This window comes from Vidua chalybeata, chromosome 20, assembly GCF_026979565.1.
Source record: "Vidua chalybeata isolate OUT-0048 chromosome 20, bVidCha1 merged haplotype, whole genome shotgun sequence".
NCBI classification, from domain to species: Eukaryota; Metazoa; Chordata; class Aves; order Passeriformes; family Viduidae; genus Vidua; species Vidua chalybeata.
The window spans coordinates 7,604,895-7,632,010 of record NC_071549.1 but is presented as its reverse complement, the minus strand read 5'-3'; the positions used below and the strand labels follow the sequence as shown (position 1 = coordinate 7,632,010).

Here is a 27,116-nt window from a genome sequence, read left to right as displayed (position 1 = left end):
TAAGATTAAATAAATGAATTTATTTATGGTACTGCAGATTTTATATTGCCAACTATAGAGCAACCAAATCCTACAAATCCTAAACAGATGCACAAATGCTGATCAGGGTCCCTTAGGGCAGAGGAGGAATCAAAGAAGGCAACAGGGAGAAGTTTGATCTCCCAACACACAGATCCATTAATAACCCTCCTTTATCCATCAAGCTTTTTCATAAACCCCCTTAATAAACACTTCATCTCCAAATGGGAATGTTCCCAAATCAACCAAATAATCACCCTTTATTTCAAATACAAGCCCCAGTTTTACATGTCTTAATTCCAAATCCCAATGGTAGGATGGCTGATGAGAAGCCCTTGTTGACTTTTTAGCACAGGGTTATTAAGTCTGTAAAGAAGCCTTTAAATCCAGACATTTTGGGTGTAACAGTGTGGGTTTGCACACCACACAAGTCTCTATTCCCTCCAACTCACAGGCACTATAAAATGAAGTAAAAACTTGTGTCCATCCCACTGGACTCTGTTCCAGAGGAGAACCTGGGGACTGTGTGACATTGGTGGGTGATGGAATACATGGAATCTGTTAGGAGCACTCTTAAGTGGATTGTGAAAAGAGTTAATTAAGTTCTTAGAAAGGTATTTCAGTGCCAAGGCTTGAATTTATTGGGTTATGATATGACAAGTGGAAAAGTGCTGTTGAAAGAGCAGAAAAATCTGTGATCTGGGAGGCTGCAGTATCAAAGCCACTGCAGATGTCAGCTTTGTTTACAGACAAACAACAGGGTTCTTTTTGCCTGTCCAGACCAAGAAAAAGTTCCCCCCCCCGCCCCAGATAATGGTAAATAACATTTGTTTCATTATTCATACAGTCAGCTCTTTGCTAGGAGGAGTTATGTCCAAAACCTTTGCTCACAGACACCTTTGCCTCAGCTATAACCATCATTATTTTCATTTCCAATCAACAGTTTAGATCATATCCTTCTTACCTGCACTATCAGAATAACTTCACATAAATTACAGTATAGGCTTTGTAAACTGCTTATCATGTCTTTATAAAGATCTTTATGATGCCAGCCAAAATGAGAGTGTGTGCACCCAAAAGATTCCTTCAGGTGAACTCATGTTTGGTCACTTTTCAGATGACTGAACACTCGAGTAAACAGCTGCTGGGACACTGAGCTCCCTTTTTACACAGTGGGACTTTGTCAGTCCCTTTAAAGCCACAAGAAATCTTATGATCTCCCTCAGAGGGTACTTTCATATTCATGTTCTGTACAAAAAGTGAACAGAAACCTCCTTTTTTTTGTTAAGTTTGAGGAATTTGTGTGAAGCACAGTTTTCACAGCACGAATTATGCAGAAATAACTAGGATCTCAACCAGGAGTTAAGAATTACAGAACATGTATTTAGTAGTAAAGCAACCTGAAGGCTTAAAGCTGCAATATTCATCTCTCAGGGTGAAATTCAGTACTGGGCTGGGATTAGAGGGAAAAGCCTTCCTGCTGAGCTTCCACACAAGGCAAACTTAATCCTCTCCCTCTCCCCAGCCAGCACCAAACCTCCCCAGCACTGCTGAGCACTGGAACTGTTCCCCCAGTTCTGGTTAAGCATCCCACGGGCACTTACCTTGCAGTGAGAAAGGGAATTAAAGACAAACAAATCCCACCAATTTTAACCCAAAGGAAGGTGAACAGCAGGGGAGAAGAAACGCTGCAGCTTCAGCCCAAGCCCAGTGTCAGTGTCTACCATCAGAAGCTGCAGACATCATGCTGACAGCCCCAGCCACGAGCAGGCTGTGGAAGTCTGATGCTTCCCCCAGTCACTTTTCCTTGGCTGGGAGGAGGGAAGGTGGTGATGAGGTTTAGCAGAGTCCAGGGGGGAAGCATCCATCAATGGAAAGCGTACAGGAGCAGCAGGATGGTGCAGACGCCGATGACGCCGCCCAAAATGAAGGAATCCCGTCGCTTCCGGAGGTTGATCCTTTGGATCAGGCTGTTCACTGCTGGAAAACGGTCTTGGAGGGCTCTGAGTCAAGGTCACAGCACAAACAAGGATTCACCAACAAGCCCCAAAGCCTGGATGGGGAAATGCCAACACTGGAACTACTCCCAAGCTGGAGGAAGCAGGAGCAGTAAACCCTGATGGACAGGGAGCAGGATTACAACTGCACTTCACTGATTGCAGACCAGCAGAGAAAAGGGAACACTGAGCTCACATTTACACAGAACTCACCACCTGATCACCTCAATTACCAGCATTTTAATCTCCAGTATGTGAGGCTTAGTTACTTTTACTAATTGTGTTTAAATGAGAATGAAAAAAAAATAAATGGGGTGGTTATATAAAACATTTGTGGACTTTCTTCAATGGGATTCTGTTACTGGTGAAGAGAACAACCAAAGGCATTTGACTGAGAAAATCCTGCACATTGCATGACCCACACACTGTGCAAGGTCTGTAAAACCACGAGGGTGTAAATCTATCTCTTAATGTACAAAATACAACTGCCAATAAGACAATCAGCTTCAGAGCTTCATGTCTTTGAATCAAATCTTTTTCAGGCCAGACTTATTGAAACGTTATTGGAATGTGTCTTGCCAAATGCTAAGAACTGTAATGAAGTTTCTGGGTTACCAAGTGGATCTTTCCAGGCTGTCATGTATCTGGTCAAACAGTGCTGATGTTGTCCATTGACAGAAGGGAAAGAATAAGTGGGAAAACCACAAACGTGCCTGACTTGACAACGTGGCACAATCTTTAACCCTGAGACAGAATATGCACAGAAACCAACAAGCCAAAATCTTACAGGAGTGTGACAGACAAGAGCATACTCAGACCCTGACTACTCTTAGCTGTAAACCACAGCAAGCAGTGATGAACACCAAGCTTCAGCTTTTTTGAAAGCAAAAAGCAGGACCTGAAATGAAACTGTACTTCTACCAAAACAGACAGCAGGGAAGGGCATGAAATGCTATTGCAGATATCTACCTGACAATTAAATTCTGTTAATTTATATGCAGTGCCCAAATTTGACCAAAACCAACTTCTTCACCACATTTACCATTAAGATGCTTCAGTCAGGTTATCAGGTGAACCTGATAAAAACCTGGCCTGTTTGTCATTGCTGACAGTACAGGTCACAGAGCCACTGACACTGCTGATGACAGAGTGAAAAATTGTACCATAACTCTTCTTAGGCACAGGCAGCACCAATTTTTAGGAAAAAGGATACTTGCCAAGGTATTCATCTTGCTTTGTATTGACTTCAACATCCCTCTCTGTGAAGTCATATTTTCTTTTGTTGCCATGGCAATGCTGGGGAAAGAAAGAAGATCAAGTTGTTGGTGCTAAGAATAATCCACAGCTCACACAAGAGGAGAACAAGCAGGCAACGCTTCTTCAGAGGACAATGAATGGGGTGAAGCAACATGAATGAAACCACAATTTTTCCATTAATCTCTCTCTTTTACAGTTAAGCTATTTCAGTTTTACATAAACTGTTAACAGAGTGAAACACTGAGAGTTCTTGAAACAGGCAGAGCTTGACTCTTCTCCTCCAGCCCCAATGAAAACTGGTATTACTGGTATTATAAGCAACCTAAGAATTTTGCTCTCGTGACTTAAGCTTTAAATTTAGAAGTTTGTATCATCCCAAATGATGCTTCCATCACAGCACAGAAAAAATCAGTTTCTGAGATCTGGTCCTAATTAAGAATATCCCCCATGGTATGTAAGTTTTCATTTTCTTTGTTTCTTTACCAATACCAAACTGAACTTCCCATTTCAAATTTAATACGTTTTGGAGGTCAGGAAAAAAGCAACCCTGATCTTAAAAACAAGATATTAAATGAAGATGATAAAGAATTTCTCAGTTGACAAAGCTTGAAGACACAGTGCCTGAGAAAGAAAAATATGGCAAATACTGCTCTCCTTGCTGGCATGTGTTTCAAAAACACATAAAGCAGGACAGAAATACAATAAGGCTGCATAATAACTCAGAAAAGTCACCTCTACTGCTGTTGACTTCATCTACAGGAATAACAATGATTAAAATAAATTCTTGGATGAGTTTATGAGCCTTAAATATGGAGGGGAAATGTTCTGGAGGAGTAAAAGTTAAGTGGAAAAACACAACAGAAAAATATAAAAGGAAACTAAAGCTGTCATTTCAGAGGTAGGGAAATGTGAAATGCTGCTTTTACCTGATACAAACATACAATTTTTCAATGCAGGTATTTTAGTCCTCTAAAGTAAAAAACAACAAACTCACAAAACCACAAAAAAATCACTGTTCAGAGGAGCACTCAGGGAATTTTGAATTACTAAGAATCAAGTTAGAAAAGAAAAAATTCCTATCTGCACACAGGAAAGTTTGTTCAGTAACCTACAGATTCCTATCTCCCACCCCCACACTGACTTGATATTTGTCCAGATGAGTTTTTAATACAGTGTCTCTCAAAGTAATTCTGAATTAAGTCCCATATTTTTGTAAGATGCATCCAATGACTCATTAAAACATCCATTCATTTACAGAAGTGAAAACACAAGATGATTGCCAGTATATAAAGTGTACCTGAGCCACCTCCAAAATGCCTTTAGAAATAATTATTCACAGAACACAAGGTTCCTGCTTTAACATCTGGGGAGTGAAACTGTCCATTTCATACAAAAAGGCAGGATGTAAAGGGTTAAGAGATTGAAACCAATTTAATTTTTTTTTTAATCCAGTATTTTCAAGAATTTAGCTCAAAGGGCTGGGTTTTACTGGAGAGCTTTGAAGGAAAAAAAACTGGGGTAATTACCATTTTTAATATGATACAGTCTAGTAATGAAATGTAATTGTGATATTCATGAACAAGAGTTTAACTGGATTCCAGCTACTATTAACAAATCAAAATTCAAGCAAAAAGCAATGCTGTTCACGTATAATTTGATTATTCAACCCTTGAGCTGGTTTATCTAAGCCTTCAGATGTGTAAAGGAGATTATTAAATTTAAGAAGCAGCAGAAGGCAGAGTTCCTGGGGACCAGTCCAGAGATTGGTCTTGTATCTTGAGCACTGCAGCTTCCTCATATCCTTCATGAGACGATTTTGGTTTCATTCCCATCCCTGACATATGTTCATTGACTTGCTGCTGCCATTGCCTCACTGACAAATGCATATTTTAAAAAATTAATCACATTCTTCCCATTCACAATACTGGCCCCATTTAGTCACTCCCCACCACAGCCTCCCCAGACCAGTGGGACCTGGTTCCGACGTTCCGGAACTCGCGCGCGACCTTTACGATAAAAAGATGAAACATTTCTTACTGGAATGGAGATGACCCCGATTCCACATTTCACTTGGAAACCAGCAGGAACTATTCTCAGTGCTGCACTGGCTGGAACTACCAGAGCTGGGTGTAAACCAAGTTTCTAAAACCAGATGGTATCTGGCCTGCTCTCTATATTTAATATTAAAGCCCTGCTCAAGCACAATGCTCAGCATTGCTGCACTACTGGAGAAATCTCTCCCAGCTAAGCCCGAGGTCACAGCCATAAAACACCCACCTACCTCTTCCCCAGAGCAGCAGGAGAATCTCAAATTCCTGTGCTTGCAGCCATATTTCCCTCAAAAGTTCTGCCACATTCCAAGTTTGCCCTTGATTGTTCAGCAGTGTGCGAGCGGCCAAATTTCCCCTCCAAAGCAAACCCAACTGATATTTGTACTTAGTTTGCTCTTTTCACTGGCATAAAAGCCTCAGGGTAATAAACACTTCCAGGCATTATCCCAGATGGACAAGTCTGACATGCAGAGATACACTTTAAATGCTGCCTGACTTGGAAGCAAAGAGTTTTTTTTGACTTAAATAAATGTTTCAGCTGTTATTTCACCCCATACTGCAGCCACATCCATCCAGCGTCACTGAGGGAAATGTACCAAAAAATCAACTCCTGGCTTCACCCATTGAGACACATCAGTCAAATCTACACTGCTGGAGAACTGAAACAAAACTCTAAAGAAAGAAGTTGTGTTATTAAAAATCAAATAATTCACGTATTACTGGAACTTCTGCTTCATTTTGCATGCCATGAATCATACCTGCTCATTGAAATTCATGACAAGGTCTATGATTAGGGAATGGACCCTGTGACTGTGCATAGAAATGAAAGCTCTAGGTTTAAATTGGTAAAAATTCTGATTGCATCACTTACTCTTTGTCTGGATATACATTTCTATATTTGTATCTCTAAATACACACATATGTGCATGTATCAATGCATACCTACATGCACAGCCTGGCAAATTCCTTTATATATTCCTTTATTCCTTTATTTATTCCACTGTTTCCTTTGATGAAGTCTAAGATGAAAACATAAGAAACATCTCCCCAGGAATGCAAGTGATTTTGCCTGGACACTGGCAAGGTAGTTGTGAAATGAGAGAATTCTCAAAACGTGGCTCATGCCTTTAAAAAGTCAACACTCAATGCAAAAGAGTTTTTCCCTTTTATTAAATCCTAATTATTACCTAAGAGATAGCCCAAATATAAGGAGACAATTAAAAAAAACCCAAAACTATGGCTTTGGTCTGGCTTCAGTCCAATCTGCTAATATACAAACACTGATGGATCAGGCCTCAGAAAGAGAATTACAATAAAATCCTAAAAACTTGTCACACTCTACAGGCAAAACTATAAAAAATATTCCAACGGAGCCAACGTAAAAACACAAGTTGTTAGAAAACAAGAAATAAATGGTCTGCTATTTTGGAGAAGTGATAATGTTTGAAAATGAAAACCTGAGAACTCCAAACATATTAAGCAAAATCTCTGCTTATATTTAAATCTGGCCAAGAGAAGCGAACGCTGTTCCAAAAGAACTGCAGTACAAAGTATCACATCCCACTCGCTTCTGGAGAGAAATATGCTGCAGTAAGAACCCATGGCACGTAATTCATTTAAAAATTGATTAAAAGTTTAGTAATAACGACACATGTGGAGTGACAGCCCTGCTCACTGCTGTGGTTACTGAATCATTTCAGCTCAGGTGCCCAAGAATTCCCTGGCACGGATGTTTGATCCGTGGAGGACACGCAGAGAGGGAGAGTCAGACTCCTCACTTCTCTTCCCGACAGAAAATCAGAGCAAGGGCTCACAATTAGTGGCTGTAGCTCGTCAACAAAAGCCTCTGCAGACACAAAAATGTGCTTTCCACTGTTTGGAATCAGTGCTTAGTAACAAACCCTAAGGAAATAGAAGTGTGAAGAAAATAAAACGTGATTTCCTGACTTGCTTAATTAAAAAATGAGTAATGAACTGCAGCAGATGTAAACCTTGAAGACAGAGCAGTAGCCAGAATAAGCTAATTACATCTCAAGGAATCTGTCCTCAAACAGCTTCTTCTGCACAATTCCCTCTTTTATTTGTATTACAATAGATAAAACAATTGCTGAGTTGGGCAAACTCCCATCTGGTAAATTCACTTAGAAGGCAGCAGGATTTACCATCAATTAATGTCACACCCAAACACTACTGGGGACCACAAGGAAAAAAGAGTTCAATAGAAAATTCACCCTGGTTTTAACAGAGGCAGAATTCAACTCAGATATAAGTGGAATTACATTTCCTACTCCATGTCATTACTAAACCAGCTCTTTTTGTACCAAAAAAATGTAGAACATTTTTGGCAACAACTCAAGCAAGAATTTACTACAGATAACAAATTGTGCAAGGTTGAGAGCTCTGAGCTCCTCTGTTGACACGGAATCGAGAAGCCAGGTCAATGATATAATTAAAAATAATTACATGTAATTTTGCAGGATATTAAGAGTAATAAATCACCATGTGCTGCTTAATGTTTTGCTTACTTGGAGTGGCAACAAAGAAGAAATTCACCAAACACTGAGCATTTTTGAGATGGAAAAAGCAGGGTTACAAGCATGGCAATAAAGGAGAGGTTTTTAGTGAGGAAAGGACTAGAACCTGAAACAAATACAGCTGGACAAATATTTCTGTGAGGCTGTGGTGAAATTGCACATTTGCAGGTATTATTGCACTGATCTCTTCTGGTTCATCACTGCACACTGATGTGGTTTAACACATTCTTCCTCCATGTTAATTACCCTGAGCCCACTTAAGCCAGCCACCCTTAATGGACACAGCCTTGCTGCACCTCTAATTGTTCTTCTTGGGCATTTATGTCAGCACATGTATTGTCTGAAAGCATATCTTACTTGCTTTCTTACCTTTTTTTTTTCCCCCTTTTGTTTTAAAGTAAAAATCTAAAATTTAAAACCATTAAATTGGGCATTATTACAGTTTGAGTTATTGGTCTGCAAAAGGTTGGCTTGGGAAGGGCACAGATAATAAAATTTGTGTTGTTACAGTTCTAAAATGTCTAGATCAGTTAGAGAAGGTATCATTTAAGTATCCAAACAATGTAAGAACCCCAAAAGATAAATAAATGTACAACAGCAATAACCTTTCAAGCAGTTGTGGTGAAAGCCCTTACCTATATCAGCTGCACACTGGGTGCTGAACATTCTGAATACATTGAAAGGTTACAGAAATCAGGTTTTGGAGGAGTGTCACTGTGAGAAGAAACATCTTGACTACTGGAATAGCCCTCAACAGTTCAGCCTGAGATTCACTCTGCTCCAAAGCTGACTCACCTTTGAGCAGAACCCCAGATTTTCTAAGCTAGGGTGAATAAAATATTTAAGCAACATTCTCATGTCAATATTGAATAGAAAAAATCCAAACCAAACCCTATCAAACCCAGCAATTCATTGTAATACTGCCAAGGAGCTGGAAACAACAGAGTTACTGTATAAATATAGTGACTGATATATTTAGAAACAATTTAATGGAAATGCTGATTGTATGGAAAATAATGAAAATTTTTACATTCATTCCTACCTTATTGTTTCTTCTATCAGTCGATCTGAGCTGAAAGCCAAAAGAAAAAAAAAACAAGTTAAAGAAAGTAACAAACACTAAGTACTACTTTAGATCACTAATCAATGATCCCCATCATCATCCTAATAAATTTGCTCTTAGAATGTTTTATTTCTGGATGTTGTCATATTTTGCTACTACACAGGTTTGGTTTATATAGAATTTGGAGAAGAAGCACTGGAATATCCTCTGGAGCAGCATTTCCTAAGTGTAGCAAGAGCAGCTGCTCAGGAGAAGACATAAAACACTGAGAAGACAAGGAAAGGAGAATTGGCACTGTGATTTATGGAGGACTGTTTGGAAAGGAGCGTTAGAGAAAGGAGTAGCTAATTTTATTGCTTTTTAATCCTGCCCACCCATTCAAAAAATGTCATTAATGACTAAGAAGCTGAGACTTGGGTCCATCTCAGAGCCCTGCTCAGGATTAGCTCCCCAAGCACTGGTTTATGCTGGCAGATCTATCTTTCCATCCTTCTGTGGCAGCAGCAGCTGGGTGAGAGCTGAGCTGGTGGAACACAAACCACAACACACACGGTGTGGCACAGGAAGGTCTGGCTGACACGTGGCACTGCCCTGCCCTGCCTGCACACACTGATCCAGCTCTGTGCAGCATCCCTGGGAAAAGGGCAGCCCCCAGCACAGCCCACAGAGGATGCTGCAATCAAAAACCCAACACACACCATTAAAGGGAGTAACAAGATCCTTGGAAGAGTGCAGCTGTTTCTCCTTTTCTGTACTCAACTTTCACACAGGGTTTTCATCACTGCTTTGCAGGCAGTTGTGAAATGCCAGAAAAACACCTCTTGTTACAGCAATCAGTATTTCCAATGTAACCCTGACATGTAACAGGTGCCTGCACCATTCCCACAGTGCAGGAACAGCAATGCACCCCTACAACTGCTCTGTTTATCCCACAGATCCACACAAATTCACAAAAAACATTGAGTTTGCAGTTTGAGGAGGAAATCAGCCTGACAGAAGAGTAGTTTTATGTTGTACTGGCTACTGCCTTCAGTATTAAATCAGAATTTATTGCTTCCAAACTCAAAGATGCCAACAGGGCACGGCCACCTCCATCCTCCACCCTCCTCATTCCAAGTGTTTTGCCAGCCCCCAGAGCAGCACAGCTCTGCCTCTGACTCAGCCAGAGCTGCCTGATTTGGAACTTTTCTCCTTCCCACAGGAATTCTGGAGATCCCCCCACAGCTCCAGCTGGAGGAGCGTGCTGGGCCACGTGTGTGACCTGCTGGGGAGGGGGAGAGGCAAACACAATGACTTTATTTCTCTGTGAAGAGAAGTGAAAACACCAAGGTTGCTATTTCAGGCTGTCCACGGCTTGAAATATAGACACAGAACAGAAGACTAAAAATATTTTTGCTCAATTTTAAGCTGCCAGGGATTTGACTGGGGCAGCAAACAGAGCTACACTCTCTAAGATTCACATCAGCTGTGAGCACGTTGGTTTAAGTAAATAAAACCAGTTTTATTCACTGTGTGGTGTTTATCACACAGGCTCAGAGAAGGGAAACACCCTAGCTGTGTACACAGAGCAGTCTCACAGCATCTCCTGTGTCCCCAAGGCAGGCAGAACAGGAAAGCAATGCATTAAAGATTTCTGGAATCACTGAGTCTCCAAGAGACACAATCCAGCTGAGAATGTGCCTTTCATAGATAGTCTCTAACAGACAAGTGTGTTATGTGGGCAGGGCATAATCAGAATAAACTGCAAAACCATTCGAAAACAGCCTCAAAAGCAAGAGCAGTGCACAAGAATGAATCATTTTAGAAAAGGTTCAATTATTAAAAAAAAAAAATTATCAATGAAAAGGTATTAAAAACCTTGCTGGTAGCAGGTTACACTTAAAAAAATTCTGTGGAAGAAAATGTTAGAACAGCCCTATTAAAAACCTGCCTTAGAAAAATAATTACCAGCTCTTTGTCCATTTAACTGATGAAATTATAGAATTTTTATGCTGATGAACTGAAGATGACAGAGAAGCTGAACACTTTTACAGACCTCAAGTGAACTAGGATGTCCTCCAAGGCTTTTAGAGCACCAAAATTAGGCTTGCCAGTTTGCAGCAGGGACACTCACTGCTTTTTATGTCAGAGAAAGCTGTAGACAGGCAGTTTTATTACTTAGTCAGACACATAAACACAAGAAGTGACTTAAAAGCTTCAGATTATATTACTCTGCTTTATTTTTCTATGTGTATGTATGTTTATACACACATGAAAATAAACTCTGGGAATGTGGCTACCTGTAAAATGATGACAGAAGGTCATAAAAACGTATAAACCAGTAAAAACCAGTTCTGAACACCAACACACACAGGCCTGAGCTGCAAATGCCAACACAGGGCATTCAGCAGGCATCTGAAGCCTCAAGTTCAAATGTTTCTTAACTTATGTGGAGTCACCCCAAATATTTAAAAGGATGAGATACAGAGGATGAAGACGTGTAGGTAAGGGCAGACTAAAGGAAGCACAGATTTATCAGCACAGCTTCCAGTGTGTTCTTCCCAGCCCAAGAAGAATCAGGTCTTGAGAGGATTTCCAAACTCATCTCTCCTTGCAAGGTGAGCAAACTCCACAGGAATGGCCATGACATTCCCTGAGATTCTGGTACAGGCAGGCAGTGTGAGCAGGAACATTTCAGGGATTCTGATGTGCAGCTTTGGATTCCTTGGCAAATACAGATTGTAAAGTTCACTCACAGTGACATCCAAACAGAAGCATCTGTTTCATTCATTTTACAGCTCATAACCATAAAAATAAGTCAGATTTAAGGAAGATCAAGAACACAGAGTACAACAGGGCCCAGAGACACAAGGGAAGTTTGCAGATCTCTGACTATTAATAACCTGTTCTCCACAAATAGAAGCTGTTCTCACAATTAAAAATAATGTTCATTCCAACCGTTTCCCAGAATAAAAAACTAACATTGAACGAGGCAATTGTGCTTAACTCACATATTCAAAACACTACAAAAAGAAGCTCTTAAATTAAAATCTATCGACTTTGTTCTTCTGCTGTCCAAGCAAAGACAACAAACCCAGTGGACATTTCCTTATGAACATCCAAGCAAAAGATGGTTCTGGGCATTATTAATCTGACTTGCCATCTGTTTCAATAAACTCTGCATTTTCACCTGTCCAGACAGACAAAGCTTTTTAAAAATACTACAGGAAAGAAAGGCTGGAAGCTGCTGAGGCAATCACCTCCTGTAAAGAATGGCACAAGCCCAGCAGCAGCAGCCATGCATATGAAATACCCAGGCCTCTGTGCAACTGCTGTCTGCAGAAGATGGCACAGCTTGTGCTTTAAATATGCAGATAGGTAAATTAATCTGAAGGAGAAATTAAGTGAAATATTGCCTCTGTGATAGAAAAGAATCCTGCTCGCCACATCAGGCTTTTGGAATAAAAGAAAGCATTTTATGTTGTTTGTAAGGCAAATCTCTGTGTTTGTACTGAAATAAAATTCATTAATATAGATGAATACTTAGCTGAGGACTGGGCTTCTCCCATATCCATAGATTTTGCTGCTGACATCCAAACCAAGTAGGGTAGAGCAGTAAAACTCATCTGCACACAACTCATCTCACAATATGCTTTAAACCCTTCAGATGAAATTAAGGGCAATATTATCACATAGAATAATTTAAAAGGAACAGGGAAACCCCTGTAGAATAAACTAATATAGCACTTGATAACTATTTTCTTCCTTTCAGAAAGAATAACTAAAGAAATAATAATTTTACTTTGTTCTTTCTCTAACTGCAAGATAAATCACTAAGTCTCTGCTCTCTCAAACTGCCTCCAATAAATCTTTTGTATTTTCACAGTCCTGGATCACCAGGCAGTGTGGAGCATCCAGGAATGCAAATCCTGCAAAACACACTCTAATACAGCTATGAGGCCAATCTGATTTATACACTCAGTTATCTCCATCTTCATAATAACAGAATAACAATGAAAAAAACACTGTGCACACACACACAAAAAAACCTCCATCTCCAACTCATTTTTTTCTGCTTGCCATCAACATTTCTTATCATATTAAAAATTCATAAGATCATTAAGCTCTTTAAAAACTTAAGTAGAAGAATGTAAAACAGAACACTTCCCCCCCCCTTCTTGTGATAACAAGATATTCCAGATTTTATAAGACTTGTCCCTAGTTTGATTCAATTTCGTTTCAAAGTTGCTAAAGAAGACAAGAATTGGTGTAGAAATGTATTTATTGACTAAGACCAATATATTTGACCATGAAGCACACATCTTCCACTTCCAGCATGAGAAAATGTGGCTGGCCAAAAACAAAGGCTGGAGGCATGAAAATGCCTCCAGCCTTTGTTTTTGGCCAGCCACATTTTCTGATGAACAGTTTCCCCACAGAAACCACTCTAAAAGCAAAGAAAGGTTCAAATACTGATCCAAACTGCTCTCTTTTGTTGGTTTTCTTTGAGTGTTAATTCAAGCACAAATCAGGATGCTAAGGAAATGCAATTTTGTCACATTGTCTGTTGCAGAAGGCAACAATCAAACAAAAAACCCAGCACAAATGTGAGCATTAATCAATGTATAAATTTGCTCAACATCATCACACCTACAATCTCTGAACACCTCAGAAAGCTTATTTCTGCACATCTCAGAAATCACTTTCAGTAAGAATGAGGAATAGTTGCAAAACTGGAAAAGAAAAAAGCACAATATCACGTTGCTTTTCATCAGTGCAAACAATTTGTTAAATCTAGAATGAAAGGCACTGGAACAGAATCCATTGCTCTAGGCAAGAGTAAACCAACGTTGTCTGGTGCTGAATTTCTTTCCAGATGGGAAGAAATTGTACATGAGGGCAAAAAATACACAGAAGGCATCTCTTTTCACTGTAGGGAAAAATCTGCCAAAGGATTTCCAGGAAAAGAATCTGGTGAAACCTCCTCCCTCCAACTGCAATCCTGTAACACAAATTCAGCTAAAAATCCAACTTCTAGCTACAGCACTAAGTAAATACCTCAACAGCTCATCAATTCCAGCCATTTGGACTTTAGATACACTAAGAAAAACACTTTGCAGCTAACACCTATAAACACATCTACTTGTGCAACATAACCAATAAAAAGATTAGCTGTTCTAACTCAGTTTAAAGGAGGCAAACAAGTACAAAGGGATTTTCTCCCTTAAAACAGGGATCCACCTTCACAGGTCTGAACACCAGCAGCTGTTTCTCCTGGATTTCCAAAGGGTATAGCCTGCACCTCCACTGAACTCCATGGAGCTGTCTGGGAATTACCAGAGTGGAAGAATTGTTTCTCTAAAAGAGGAGTTAGCCAAGAAAGCTCTTTGGCATGCAGACGACTGGGAAAGTGCCTGAGAGCCCCAAGAGGGTGAGCAGCAGCAATACTTCTTACCTAAGAGCAAATCTATAAGGGAATAAGAGCTTCTCAATAACCTGCAGTGTTCAGTTTACCCAAAGAACTCAGGTACAAACTTTAAAAATGAGAACAGCTCCTGCTGTCCACGTGAAGTGCAGCAGCTTGTTGAGCACAAACCAGGGCCAGGATGGCACCACCAGGCCTCAAGTCATGCTTGGGAGAAGTTCCTGGAGAGACTGAGCCCCCCATATAATTGCTCCATATTACCCATAGGAACAAAGTGAAATGGACTGAGGAGGGCAGGCCTTACTGTAAGTCATTATCAGCAACCACAAGTGTCAGAACAATTCCAGTAACTTCCTAATGGACTCTATAGGCATTTCCTCAAATTCTGCATCTGCACGCTCTGCCAGCAGCCAGGGGCAGGGATGTCTGCATTAATTCCCCTGGTTTAAACCATGGAATTTGGATGGGACCTTTAGCTAAAGGGAAAACCCCTCAAAACCAAGCAGCACAGGCTCTGCTATCTGACACTGACCTGACTGCAATGGAGCTCTCCAGGATAACCTGTCACGGCTGATTTGTTGGGCACACACAGACAGGAGATGCTCAGCTTACAACAAACACAAGCTGTTTGTAATCTGTGCTGTAACAAAATAGATTGTATCACTTTTCTAGCTCAGTGTTTTTTGACTAAAGCTTGGCAAAGCTAAAGAGCCATTCTGCTATTCACAGCCTCCTAAGTAACCAGGAGAACACAAGGGGGAATGTCTTCTGCAAGAGCCCCATCACATAAACAACTTCATAATTAATATCTTTTTAATTTCCAGTCCAGCTAACACAGAAATCACATGAGAATTATCCTTAGGATGACAACCCAACTTTTTAATGTAGTATAAAACCCTAAAATCCACACTGGCAGACACGTGTTCTGGTCCCTAACTGCATTTTCACCTGCTGTGGTTTTGAGGGTTTTTTTTAGGAGAAGCTCTGTGGCTTTCATGCAGGACTTGGCTGAGGTACCTGATTTACAACTCGCTACCTTCCTGTTAATTAAGTTGCAGAAAATGATTCTTGAAGCTGCATAGTTAACTATGCAACATAACAAACACTTGTGGTTCAAAATGTAAAGTGCACACTACATTTCAACCATCCACAAGCCAAAGCCAGGATGCAATTCATTAATGGGTAAAGATCTCAGCATTTTTCTCCTGACCCAATTTCCCAGTGTTCTTAGGGTTTTTTATCTGAGACTGAACAAGATGCATTCTTCCAGAAGTGCAACTATACTTGATATAAACAAGTCTCTCAAGTGAGAGGAAAACACTCTGCATCTTTCAAATCAAAACAGAACTAAGGTCCTTGAAAAGATCTAAACAAAACTCTATTATTAGGATAAAATAGGGATGCTTTAAGGGTAATTTGGATCTAGTTCTGCTTAGAATCATGGATTTGATAGAACACAAAGGAATCTGCACAGCAATCATTCAGCAGCCAAGAATGAGAACCTAATTCTGATGCATTAAGAGAGGCTGAAATTAAATAAAAACTCAAGAATGACACTTATGCAGTAGTGTGGTAACTTTCCAGAGATACACTCTGTATATGAGAAAATGGAAATAATCACTATTTAACATATCCATACACATCAAATTGAGTTCAACAGCTTGTTTTTACTGGAGGATCCAATAGCAAATAATGAGCAAGCACTTCTGGCCCTAAAGAATAATGAAGTGCACAGCCACACTGACAAAAAAATGACATGCTGCATTAGAATATAAAAGTGATTCTCAGATTGCACAAATGGAATTCTAAAAGACTCCACAATTGTTGATTCTGTTGAAAAGCTGCACCTGCTTTTCAGAACCAACCCATGCAGGAAGGATTTCAGCACTCCTGAAATCTCTCATTTCAATACAGACCTTGGTGGGGGGAAGCTGTCCTAGTTAAGAAACAATGTTGAAAGGAAAGCTAAAAACAAATAAAACATGCATCAGCGACTTGTTTATTTCTGAAAGGAGCAAAAAAACTTCAGAAGAAACCCCAGAGCCCTGAAGTTTGAAGTGTGGTTTTATATCCTTCCCTTTCCCCAGATTAAGAGCAAAGTGCTGTTTCTAAGGGGGAGCCCAGAATCAAGAAGCAAAGCAGAGTTTTTGTCCCAGCCACCTTTTTTTCCATTATATATAAAGGTAATCTTTCAGTCTCTGAGGATTTGCTCTTTAGCTTCTGCAGACATTCATAAAGATCTACAAAAGTTTCCACAGCCACTTTCCCAGGGGTACATAGAATTTCATCCATAAACCTTCATTTTTATACAGATGAAAAGCAAACAATGAGCTTAAAGCTCTTAATGTCAATGTGGCTACATCCTTTGTCACCTGGATAATTCAGTTTTGTACTGAGAGTTACACAGGAAATTTCCAAACTAAGTTTTGTGCTGTGGCTGATGGATTTGATGTTTTTGGCTTTTTTTCATTTAGTGTCCCCATCACTTTAGACATATTGAGGTATAAAAATGTCACAACAGTCATCAGCGTCAGGGAAATTACTGATTACAGTATTGTTAAAGCAATCCAACTATCAGGAAAGCATGCAAATAAACATTGAGACATAGAAGCTTTAGTTTAGTGGTTTGGGTAGAGGTTTTTTTTAAGTCCTAAATACAGCACAGGAAGATTAAAAGAAATAGTTGATTTTACCCTAATGAAGCTCAAACTATTTTGAGAGGAAAAAAACCCTCTTAAATCCTGAATTGCTTGGCTTATTTTCATGACCTTTTATTAAGTTATTTATAAATAATAATACCCAAGAGAGTCTCTTCCTTCATTGCCTGGAAGCTTTGAACCTCCCAAATTCTCATTGAACTACTTCAATAACTTCCTCACACAGTCATATAATTATATGTAGTGAAGTTTCTCCTTTCCCAGAAGACAATTCATGTCTCCCTCTCTAAACATTATTTACTATTAAATAAGAAAACAGCAAATTATTCTCAGTCTGATGCTGCAGCTGAGTAGATGATGTGCCCAAGTGTCATATTCAGTCTGGGATGTGACAGGGGAAGCTGATCCAGACACTTCCAGAGTGGCCCCTGTGTCCCTCTGCCAGGAGTCTTCAGGAGACAGAGGTTCTGCCAGCAGCCTTGGAGATAAAACCCATTCAAGCCCAGACAGAGATAAGGCTAAAGGAAAGAATCACTGATGCAATCAAGAAAACTCTGCAGCAATAGAATAGGAGACAGCAGAAAGACAGACTAGAATTGTATTTTGAAACAGGATTACAGCACAAGCTGTTGTGCATCCTTAAATAAGCCTTTGCAACACCAAAAATCCTCCTTTGCTCAAATCCTTTCTTTGAAAAGCATTTTCTTTGTGCTGCTGCTCAGACAGAGCACAGAGCCCTGCCCCAAAAGTCTGAGTTACTCACTGGTAAGGCAGTGAGGTGATCACCACAGCCATCCAGCACTGACACACACTTCTAATGCAGCAATTTCTCAAACTTCCTTATTCCAGAAACAAAGAAAACAAGCCAACAGTGTTTGGGAAAACAGCAGCACACCATTGCCAGAGCTCTTGCAATTAATGGCCAGCAGAGAGATGTTTTAACCTAGATTCCCCAACCCCTCCTTGCAGTGTAACTTCCAGTTCAATGGGCAAAGTGCTGCAGCCCTTCTCCAGCCCTGCCCAGCAGGGCTGCACCAAACAGCACCAGATCCAAACCCTCCACAGCAGGGCCATGCAGAGCTCCTCTGTCCTCCCAGGCCACAGCTGCTTGGGTTTTTCTCATAATTGCTACAGAACAAAGATTATTCATTCCCAAGTGCTGGTTAGGTTAAAATCTGCATTCAAATTAAGGGAATGGAACCACAAGAACATTGCATTCTGCTCTGACATGAACAAAAAAAAAGTTTAATTAAGAGGCAAGTTTGGTAATTAAAAAAAAAAAAAAAAAAAAAGAAAGCCCTTACTGGGCCTGACTAAAGTGGAGCTCAGCAGTTCTGAGGCTGCAGAGCAGGCAGGCAGCAGGCACCCAGGGAAGAGCTCATCACATTCCTCCTCCCCTGCTGCTTCCCCAGCCACCTTGGGATGGAAAAAGGACTTGGTGAATTAGCTGGTTTTCCTGCATTCTCTGATTCCAAGAGAAGATGAAGGAGATGCAGTGCTGAATTGTGTGTCAGCTGGAGCAGTCCCTGCCCAGGCATCTGTGAGTCCTCTGTAACTGGAAATTAGGGAGGGGATGGGAAGGGAGGCAACCACAGTTCTCTGGTCTTAATCCAACCCTGAAGTTCCACTGAAATCCACAGGAACATGAGCAGCAACTGCACAGTGAATGGAAACCAGGGCATGCAGAACAGAGAACAGGGACAATAAAAGAAAAAGAAATTCTATTCAGGTAGAAAACTGGCAGCTTTCTCCCAAAAGATCACATCACCTCTAAGCAAAAACCCTGCAAGGTGTCTCTGCATTTTGTTGAGCTGATTTCTCTCTGCAGATCAGTGCTGAAGTGAAAATTTGTCAGGAAAGAAAATATTTAGAGGAAAAACAGTCATTAAGTCACTCCCTCTGTTAAGATCTTGCCTGTACCACCAACAAAGTTTGGAAGGAGTTTTCCTGGTGAGTGTTCTCTACTCTGTGTGCCCCTTTCTGCCCAAACAACAGCAGGAAATCTGAAATAGTTCTGCTGATAACAAAATGCCATAATGAAAGCAATAAAAGTGTTTACTACTCCAGAGTACTCCACATACATGAAGCACTGCACAAACATTAATTTCTCCTCATCATCTCAGGTATGTATTATTACTTAGCACCATTATACAACTGCTGCAGGTTCCTGTTATTTCTTTTGCTCACTTCTTTTATTCCTCTTTTCTCTTCCCCATGCAGGACACAGTCCCTCTGATTTGTCTGCTCTCCTCTTTTCCTCCTTCAAAAAAAGTTCCTTACCCACCTACTCTGGCCAGTTTTGAACACTTTAAGACACACAGGGGTGTCTGAACACTTGCAGCAGGTTCATCTCATCTACCTGCACCACTCACACACGAGACTCCAACTAAGAGGATTTATAAAAAAAAATTTACTGGATAAATTCACAGGCTGCATAGCAACACTCAGCAGAAACATGCAGTCACCTGACAACAATTCAAAACACAGCTAATAGATATCTGCACCACACAGGCACCTGCTTCACCACCAGCCACTTCTTTTACAAAAGGGATAAATGACTAATTTTGGAGTGCTGGAGCTGAGTAATGAAGTAATAATCACACAGTTGCCCCACAATGACAGAATTGGTGTGTTTTCACCTCCTTTTACAAGGAATTCATCATAGGTAATAACATCCATAATTTCAATCTAAACTTCTGAAGATTTCATCAATTTTTACACAAACTCATCAGTACCCCCTGGTATCACTCACCTACAACACAAGGGAGATTTTCTCTTACACACACACACACAAAATTGCAGATTTAATCAAGGACATTAGTTCCTTCTTTGCTGACTTAGACTATAACTCATCAATAACTGCAGAATTTCTCAGGGCAGACTCTAAGTTAACAGAATTGTTTCCTCTGAGGCAGCACTTTTCAGAGCAGTTTTTAAAATGCTAAGCTAGATCTATTCATCAAAATTGTTTTCTTTAGATGGAAAACAGCATTAGAAGAAAAATGATGACTTGTTTGTACCCCTGGCCAAAAGCACACAAACAGAGAAGATGAAACGCCTTTAGGGAATGGCAGAGACACAAGAAATCAAAATTTCAAAACATGACCACGCTATATTGGGTATTTCTTTAAGCATGTGACATGCCAAGAAATCTGAGCTATCAGGTAAAAATATTAACAGGCCATCAACACTCAACAACATCTGCCAACCTTATTTTAATTAACAGAGGTTAATTTTTTATTTAAAAAAATGAGGTGTTCATCTCTTCAGTGGTTGGTAAAGCTATTCTTGAATTACCTGTCTAGAACTTAGACAGGAAACTGAGTGGCTTGGAAACTTCATGCCTCCTATCCACAGGCAGCAGAACTTCTAGACAAATCTCCTTTCCCAACAAAGAGCTGATTTATAAAATGGACTGAGCAGCAGTGAAGCTTTTGAGGGGAAAAGAACATCATGTGTTTTGTCTCACCCTCCCTGGTGTGGGGTGCAGCAGCACAGGGCTCCCTGCCCGAGGGCTGCCCCAGCTCCACTGGGATCCCAGTGGAAATCCCCACTGCTGCCAGCAGCACTGACACAGCAGCCAGCCCCACCCTGGGCAAGGGAGGCCAAATGGATCCAGGATCCTCATGGCTTAATGGAAAGCCAGGCACAGGCAGGGTTTGCACAGTGCTTTTTGTCATTCCTTTCAGCCTAATGTGTGTTGGAACCTTTTCTTCATCAGCATCTGCTACTCACAGATTTTTCATTTCCTCTCCTTTTTTAGGATTACCTACAAGTGTAGCATTAAGAGGATCTTCCTCGTGGTGTTCACAATGTGACACAAAAAGGAGAGAGGCAGATTAAGGCAAAAAGCAGAGGAGTTTCTTGTCTCTCTTGTTGCTCCCCAGTGAGATACCCCACAAACAATCCCAGCCTGCTGCTTTTTGAAGAGCATTCATGGGAAACCCAGCCCAGAGCAAACCCCAGTTTGGGTTAACATCCACTTCAGATTCATGCTGCTGCCTCAGGTCCAGCCTAAGATGTCTGGAGATGTTTTAACTGTTGCAGGTTTTTTTTTTTTTTTTTAAAGAAATCTGACAAGTTTTTTGTCATCTTGAGATATTTGAAAACGTTTTGAGAACGAGATCACAGTGTCACTAAAAGATCTTTATAACCATATTATTACCTGCTAATAAATGTTTAGAATTTATCCTGTCTCACATGGTTGTGCATGAAGGAAAAGGCTGACAGAAGAGTCTGGCACTCAGCAGTGGGGCAGCAGTTCACACATTCTGTTATCAGATCATACCATAAATATGTAATAGGTTGAAGTACTTAATATAATAAATTAAGCAGAGTCAAGACCAAGTGAATGTTCCAATATCTGACATGAATATGTAATTCCTGTGGCATTATTACACTGCTTTGGAGAATATAATAATACATTGTAAAGTTTATATTCCTGTTTTTTAAGCTCTTTTCATAGATTTCACTCCACTGAAAACATTTGGATTTTTACTCCTGTGTCTTCATGTAAATATATTCATCATCTGCTTCTGTCAATTAGTCTGGCACCAGGATTTACTGCACTACAAATATTCAGCATCATGACTCACACAAAGCTTGTCAATTTATCCTAGGAACACGTTTGGTGTCATTTGCCAGCTCCTGGTGATTTCTTGGGACCTTTTCTTAGGTTTTGCAGCTTTTTGGCATGAATAGCTCATTAACTGCTTTCTCTGAAGACAAATATGTTGAAACTCTCTAGTCATTTCCTCTGCCAGTATCTTTTTCTGAGCTTACTGATTCTCCATTCAAAAGTTTTGCAAGCTTTGATTTCTTGCCAATGTTGTCTTCTTCTTTTACACTGGATTTCTTCACAGTGCTTACAGTTATCTCCACCTTGCAGAGTATCTCCATGATTAGTTCTGGCCCTGTTTACTAAAGATGCCCAACTCGCACTTATTTCTGGTTTTCTTTTTCCTCAGTGTTGTGGTGGGTATTTTTCAAGTTTTAACATTTTCAAATAATCACCTAGATGACTTTAAACTATTTCTAAAACTGCCTTAACTTTATTTTTCATGCATTTTAATCCTGTAAACATACTGCAGTGTTTAGCATATTTAAAAAACCAAATAATCAATGCTTCAATAAATGTTAGGCTCAAATTCTGAAGACATCAGCCAGAAAATGTTTACAAAATGCTGTAAGTTTTCTGCTCTTAAATTTGCAAAATTTTCGAAGTAATGGACTCAGGGCAATATCAGTTTCTTAGAAAGGTATTTTACAACTCCAGAAATATTTAACCATTCTATTTCAAGATCATGCTTCATAGAAGTCCTAATTCAAGCTTTCAATCAAGTTTTAAGTTTTAAATATATTACACAAAACTGAGGATGAAGTGGTGATAAGCCACAACTGAAAAAAGAATTGATTTAATTTCCCGTAGAAGTTTTTTGTGCTGTTTTGGCTATGAGTTTCATCATAAGAAAGCCACATGTAATTATTTATTTATTTGGTTGGGTTTTTTTTTTAAGCAAGCCTGCCCTCTCGTGTGAGCCTGAGATTTAGCACAACTACAGGCAAGGAGAGAGGAAGGAAGACCAGAGTTATCTCCTGACTCTCTAAAAACCACAAACCCTCCAGTTCTTTGCTCTCACCTGTGCTGTTTTTGCTGAACAAGGACACACAAAGCAGCTACTCAGAACTTAATGCCCTCTCTGCAACAGGAATAACAACAAAGTGCTTTCTATTTGACTTGTTATCTGCTAACCTAGAATCAATTTGCAAATATCAAGTGCATAGGTAATTTAGGAATTAATCTCTTCCATCACCTTTTGTCCACATTCAGTAGAGACAAAAGGAGAAAAGGTTTTTCTCTGTCTGACTGATGAAAGAAAAGGAGAGGGAAACCCAGCCAAATCATGGGAGTTTCTTCGTTTAGTTTCTTGAGCTTTACCCCAGTCAGAGTGAAAGGCATCCACTCCCTTGGGAGGAGGAGGTCTGAGTCACAAGTGATTTGCAAAAGCCCCTGAAGACAACACAAAACTGTCAGTGGCGAGATCCTAAAGCCCCAGTCACTGACACTACCATGACTATTACCTACCCCACACAGCTCACACTCAGCACAAGCCATTTAATCAGCTGCATGAAATTCAGATGTTTCACCCCCCAGAAAAGTCAGGCAGCTCCAACACAAGTGAAGAGGAAACAACACCTACTTCCGAAGGTGCTCGTGCTCCTTCAGGAACAGCTCCGTTCTTCTGTTGTTCACGCCAGACCCGCTTTTGTACGACCTAAAATCCAACAGAACAGAACCCCAATGAGAACTGTGCATTCAAGGAACTTCTTTTGCTTTATTCAGAGCACAGACATCAAGCATTCTCTGCACCTTCTCCCTCTGAGGACAGTCCCACACCTTTGCTGCAGCAAACACAACTTACTCGATGTCTTTCCGTACCGATCCCAGCAGATTCTCCCTTTCTCGTATTGCCAAGAAGTTTGCTTTGGTTTTGTGGAATTCGTGTGTGTAATCCTGTAATAATAAACAGTCATCCCAAAATTAGGCTCCTGAGGTCAACTGAGCAACACAACACACCCACAGGACATCCAGCCACCTTTAAAATTGTCAACTGTTCTCTAATACAAAGTGCAAGACCAACTCAGGAATTCAACAGCAAAAAGTTAATCCAAAGTATTCTTGAAACTCACTGCTCTTAGAGTAGTTGCTAAATTTGATGGCTGCAGCTACAGTTGTGGAGGGAAATCCACTGCAATTCCTTGTCCCAGTTTCAGATATCCTCACCTTTCTGATTAATTGGTTTGTGTTGAAATTTCCCATCAGAAGCCCTAATAAAACCTACTTCTTTGATGTGGTGAAGACGTTCTTGAGTTTATTCTGTTGTTACACCAGATTAATAAAAGAAGTCTTTTCTGAACAATAAAGATGACTGCTATTTTTAAGATGCAATTTTTCATTTTAAACCATTTCAGGCAGGTGGTACTTCTCAAAACCCAATTTAACTGGCAGCTGGTGTGCACCAAGACCATTGTAACCGTTCATACAAATGCTACTGCTTTTCCCACTGAGTATGGATGGCACAGATACCAAACAGAAATCAAGCTGCACACGACCAGCCAAATAAAATATGCATTTTAATGGGACTATACCATGAAAACATGGTTAATTTATAGCACTGACTGGTAGCTTTAACCATCACATTTCCTTCATCTCCCTTGAGAAGCTTAGGAGCTTTTACAATCATGTTTTCTGAAATGTGATGTTCCCTTGCATATTGTTACATGACAAACCACACAGACAAGGTAATTCATTACATTTCCCCTTTTGCTATATAAAACCCACCCACATAAGGCAGCACCCTTTATTGCTCTTTCTCAGCTAAGTTCTAGTCAGCAATGACATAAAAAGCACAATTTTCTTCAACTCAAGAGTTCAGCGGGTGCCTGGAGAGAAGGAAAGCGAGATGGAATCAGTGGCATTCACACCTCCTGGTGAGACACTCCAGCATGCTGTGATACCAGCACAGATAATAATAATTATTTTAGCCAAAGAAAGAACTCAAAGGCAGGGAGGAGGCCCCTCTGTTACCTGCAGGATGTCCCTGTGGCGCTGCAGCGTGTGCATCAGCGCCGCATTCAGCGACGGCACGCCCGCACTGTTGGTGTACTCTGCCATCTTGTCATTTATCCCAGTCAGCTGCAGGAGGAAAAAAACACCCCAGAAAACGTGAAATGGCTTATTCTTGCAAGAAAACTACAATGCACAAGCTGAAGGAGGCAGTAGACATGCACACCTTGTCTAACAGCCACACTGGGATGTCCTAATATCCGTCACAGAAATCCGGATTGGGATGCTGCCTAAATGCTGACATAAACCCAGAGTAACTCGAGTTACCTTTCCCAGAAGTTGCTCAATCTCCACAGCCATGGTCTCAAACATTCTGTCCTGGCTTGATCCATTTAATAGAGGAGTTGTGTCAGAGCTAAGGAGAAGAGGAGGAGCAGTTACTGAAAAGTTGCATCATTTCATGAATGCCAGAAATAACACCAGTGACAGGCGTTGGAAAGCTCCACTACACCCAGCTTTGCTAGAGATTAAATAAACTCTGAAAGATTACATTTTCTTATTCTGCATGCCTTTAACTCTTATCTGAAAAGATGCCACAGGAAATACCACATCTCCTGGGAAGAAATGCCTGACACCACCCACCTGTGTGGTACCAGTGTCCTCCTCCCCCCAACTTTTAAGCTTGATTTATTTATTTACTGGCAGGAGAGAGCACTGCACTCTTAGCATGTTACTCCAGCAACATAATCACAGCTTAGTAACAGTGTCAGGACAACCCTGTGCCCTCTTAAGCAATCACTGTCCTGCAGAGCAACACAGACCACACCACTTATCACAATTAGCTTCACACACCTTCCCTATTTGCTTCTAAACTGAAACCACAAGGAAAAGTCACATCTCAGACCAGCCTGCACAACTGTGGCAACTAACACCCTTCAGAGACAACTCATGGCCCTGGTAATCTGCCTGGAGTAGGAGAAGTAAGTTTGGCACAGGACAGCAAAAATAATAAAAACATTTAGATTACAGGGCAAGTAACAGCACAGAGGCAGAAACAAAAGTGAAACTAGGGCTGTTCAAGAGCAACATGATCATTGCTGAGGTGCTCTCAGGCTTCCAGAACTGTGAATTGAGGGAGAGGTACAAAATTGATTCAGTTATTAAATAAAATAGAAAAATATCAACACACATACCTAAAGCAGCAACATGCACAACTGATACAGTTAATAAGCAAAAAAAGGGCTGTAAATACACAGAGAGGTTGATAATTCCTGCTGTGGAACAAATAGCACACCAGCCCACCTGGGAGGTGTAAAGCTCAATTCCCCTAATACTGAAGTCCCAGAAAACCCCCTGTTAGTTTAATACAAGAAAAACTCGGAACGAAGCCAGCATAACAAGCATTAAAAAGCTCACTGATCCCACACAGAACGAAGTTTAAATCCAGCTTTCCCCAGTGACCTGTCACCCACAGCCTGACTCACACACCAACATCACATCAGGAGTAACACGAGCAGCAAGAAGCGCTCAAAGCTTCCCGAGGAGCCAAGCCTTAAAGAGCCACAGGTGGGACCAGCACTCAGCAAACGATAAAACCGCACCAAGCGCCACAAGCAGCGTTTAAAACATAAAAAAACGGGCTAGTACCTATACCTGTCGCGTCTTCCGTCTCGGCTGCTGCTGTAGCTGGTGCAGAGCTTGCTGAAGGAGACCAGCTTCAGGTCGAGCTCGTTCTCCAGCTGCCTCGCCTGCTTCCTGAGATCTGCACGGGGCGGGGGACAGTCACGGACCCGCGCGGGGACCCCGCGCCTCCGGGGCTCCGCTTCCCACAGGAACAGAGAGCCACAGCGGAGAGGGGGAACCCCCGTGGCTGGGGAAGCCCTCACGCCGATGGGAGGGCGCGGCTGGGCACCCGCAGCCCCTCACCCGCGGCACCGGGAGGGTCCGGCGGGGTTCATTCAGCAGGCACCGGCGCCTCATGGCTGACAGGCCGGCACCGCCCGCGCCCGCCCGGGAGAGAGCAGAGGGGCCCCGGCGGCGGTCCCGCCCTGCCGTGCCCGGGCCGTGCCCCGGAGGGCCCCGCAGCCGCCCCGTGCCCGCCGCCCCCCGCCCCACTCGCCTTCCCAGTAGTTGCTGCTCCCCGCCGCCATCTTTGTTGTCCAACGTCAGCGCGGGCCGGGCGGGGCAGAGCGGCCGGGGGGGAGCGGGGCAGGCCGGGCCGCGCGGGCCTCCCGCGGCAGCGCCGCGCAGCGGCCGGGCGGGGAAGCGCCGCTGCCGGTCCCCGTCCCGATCCCGCTCCCCCAGCCCCGGCCGCGATCCCCATCCCAATCCCGCTCCTCCAGCCCTGATCCCGATCCCAATCCCGCTCCTCCAGCCCTAATCCCGATCCCAATCCCGCTCCCCCAGCCCCGACTGCGGTCCCCATCCCCATCCCGCTCCTCCAGCCCTGATCCCGATCCCAATCCCGCTCCCCCAGCCCCGACCGCGATCCCCATCCCATTCCCGCTCCTCCAGCCCTAATCCCGATCACAATCCCGCTCCTCCAGCCCTGATCCCGATCCCAATCCC

The 27,116-nt window shown here is 41.6% G+C and overlaps 1 protein-coding gene across 3 annotated transcripts; it reads right to left on the bottom strand.

Moving 5' to 3' along the window:
* Positions 1-26,723, bottom strand: GOSR1 (golgi SNAP receptor complex member 1). Of its 3 annotated transcripts, none has more exons than XM_053961314.1 (9): positions 26,668-26,723; positions 26,196-26,310; positions 24,876-24,963; positions 24,570-24,677; positions 23,404-23,495; positions 23,182-23,256; positions 8,900-8,929; positions 3,229-3,311; positions 1-2,010 (listed from the first exon to the last, which is right to left on the bottom strand). In XM_053961314.1, the coding sequence occupies exons 1-9, from the start codon at positions 26,696-26,698 to the stop codon at positions 1,886-1,888; spliced, it is 747 nt and encodes a 248-aa protein (XP_053817289.1). In that variant the 5' UTR covers positions 26,699-26,723; the 3' UTR covers positions 1-1,885. The 3 variants fall into 3 exon arrangements, with proteins under 3 accessions (XP_053817289.1, XP_053817290.1, XP_053817291.1); XM_053961315.1 differs by having other exon boundaries at positions 26,202-26,310; positions 26,668-26,716; XM_053961316.1 differs by lacking the exons at positions 1-2,010; positions 3,229-3,311; positions 8,900-8,929 and adding an exon at positions 11,200-11,623.
* Positions 26,724-27,116: the final 393 nt, after the last annotated feature.

What these genes read in the sequence shown, in the direction of transcription:
- GOSR1 (XM_053961314.1), bottom strand. Translation starts at nt 26,698, where the DNA reads ATGGCGGCGGGGAGCAGCAACTACTGGGAAG. An exon ending in GCCACAGGGACATCCTGCAG is followed by an intron (nt 23,496 to 24,569) that starts GTAACAGAGGGG and finishes TTATTATTACAG; the next exon opens with GATTACACACACGAATTCCA. An exon ending in CAAGATGAATACCTTGGCAA is followed by an intron (nt 2,011 to 3,228) that starts GTATCCTTTTTC and finishes GAGCCCTCCAAG; the next exon opens with ACCGTTTTCCAGCAGTGAAC.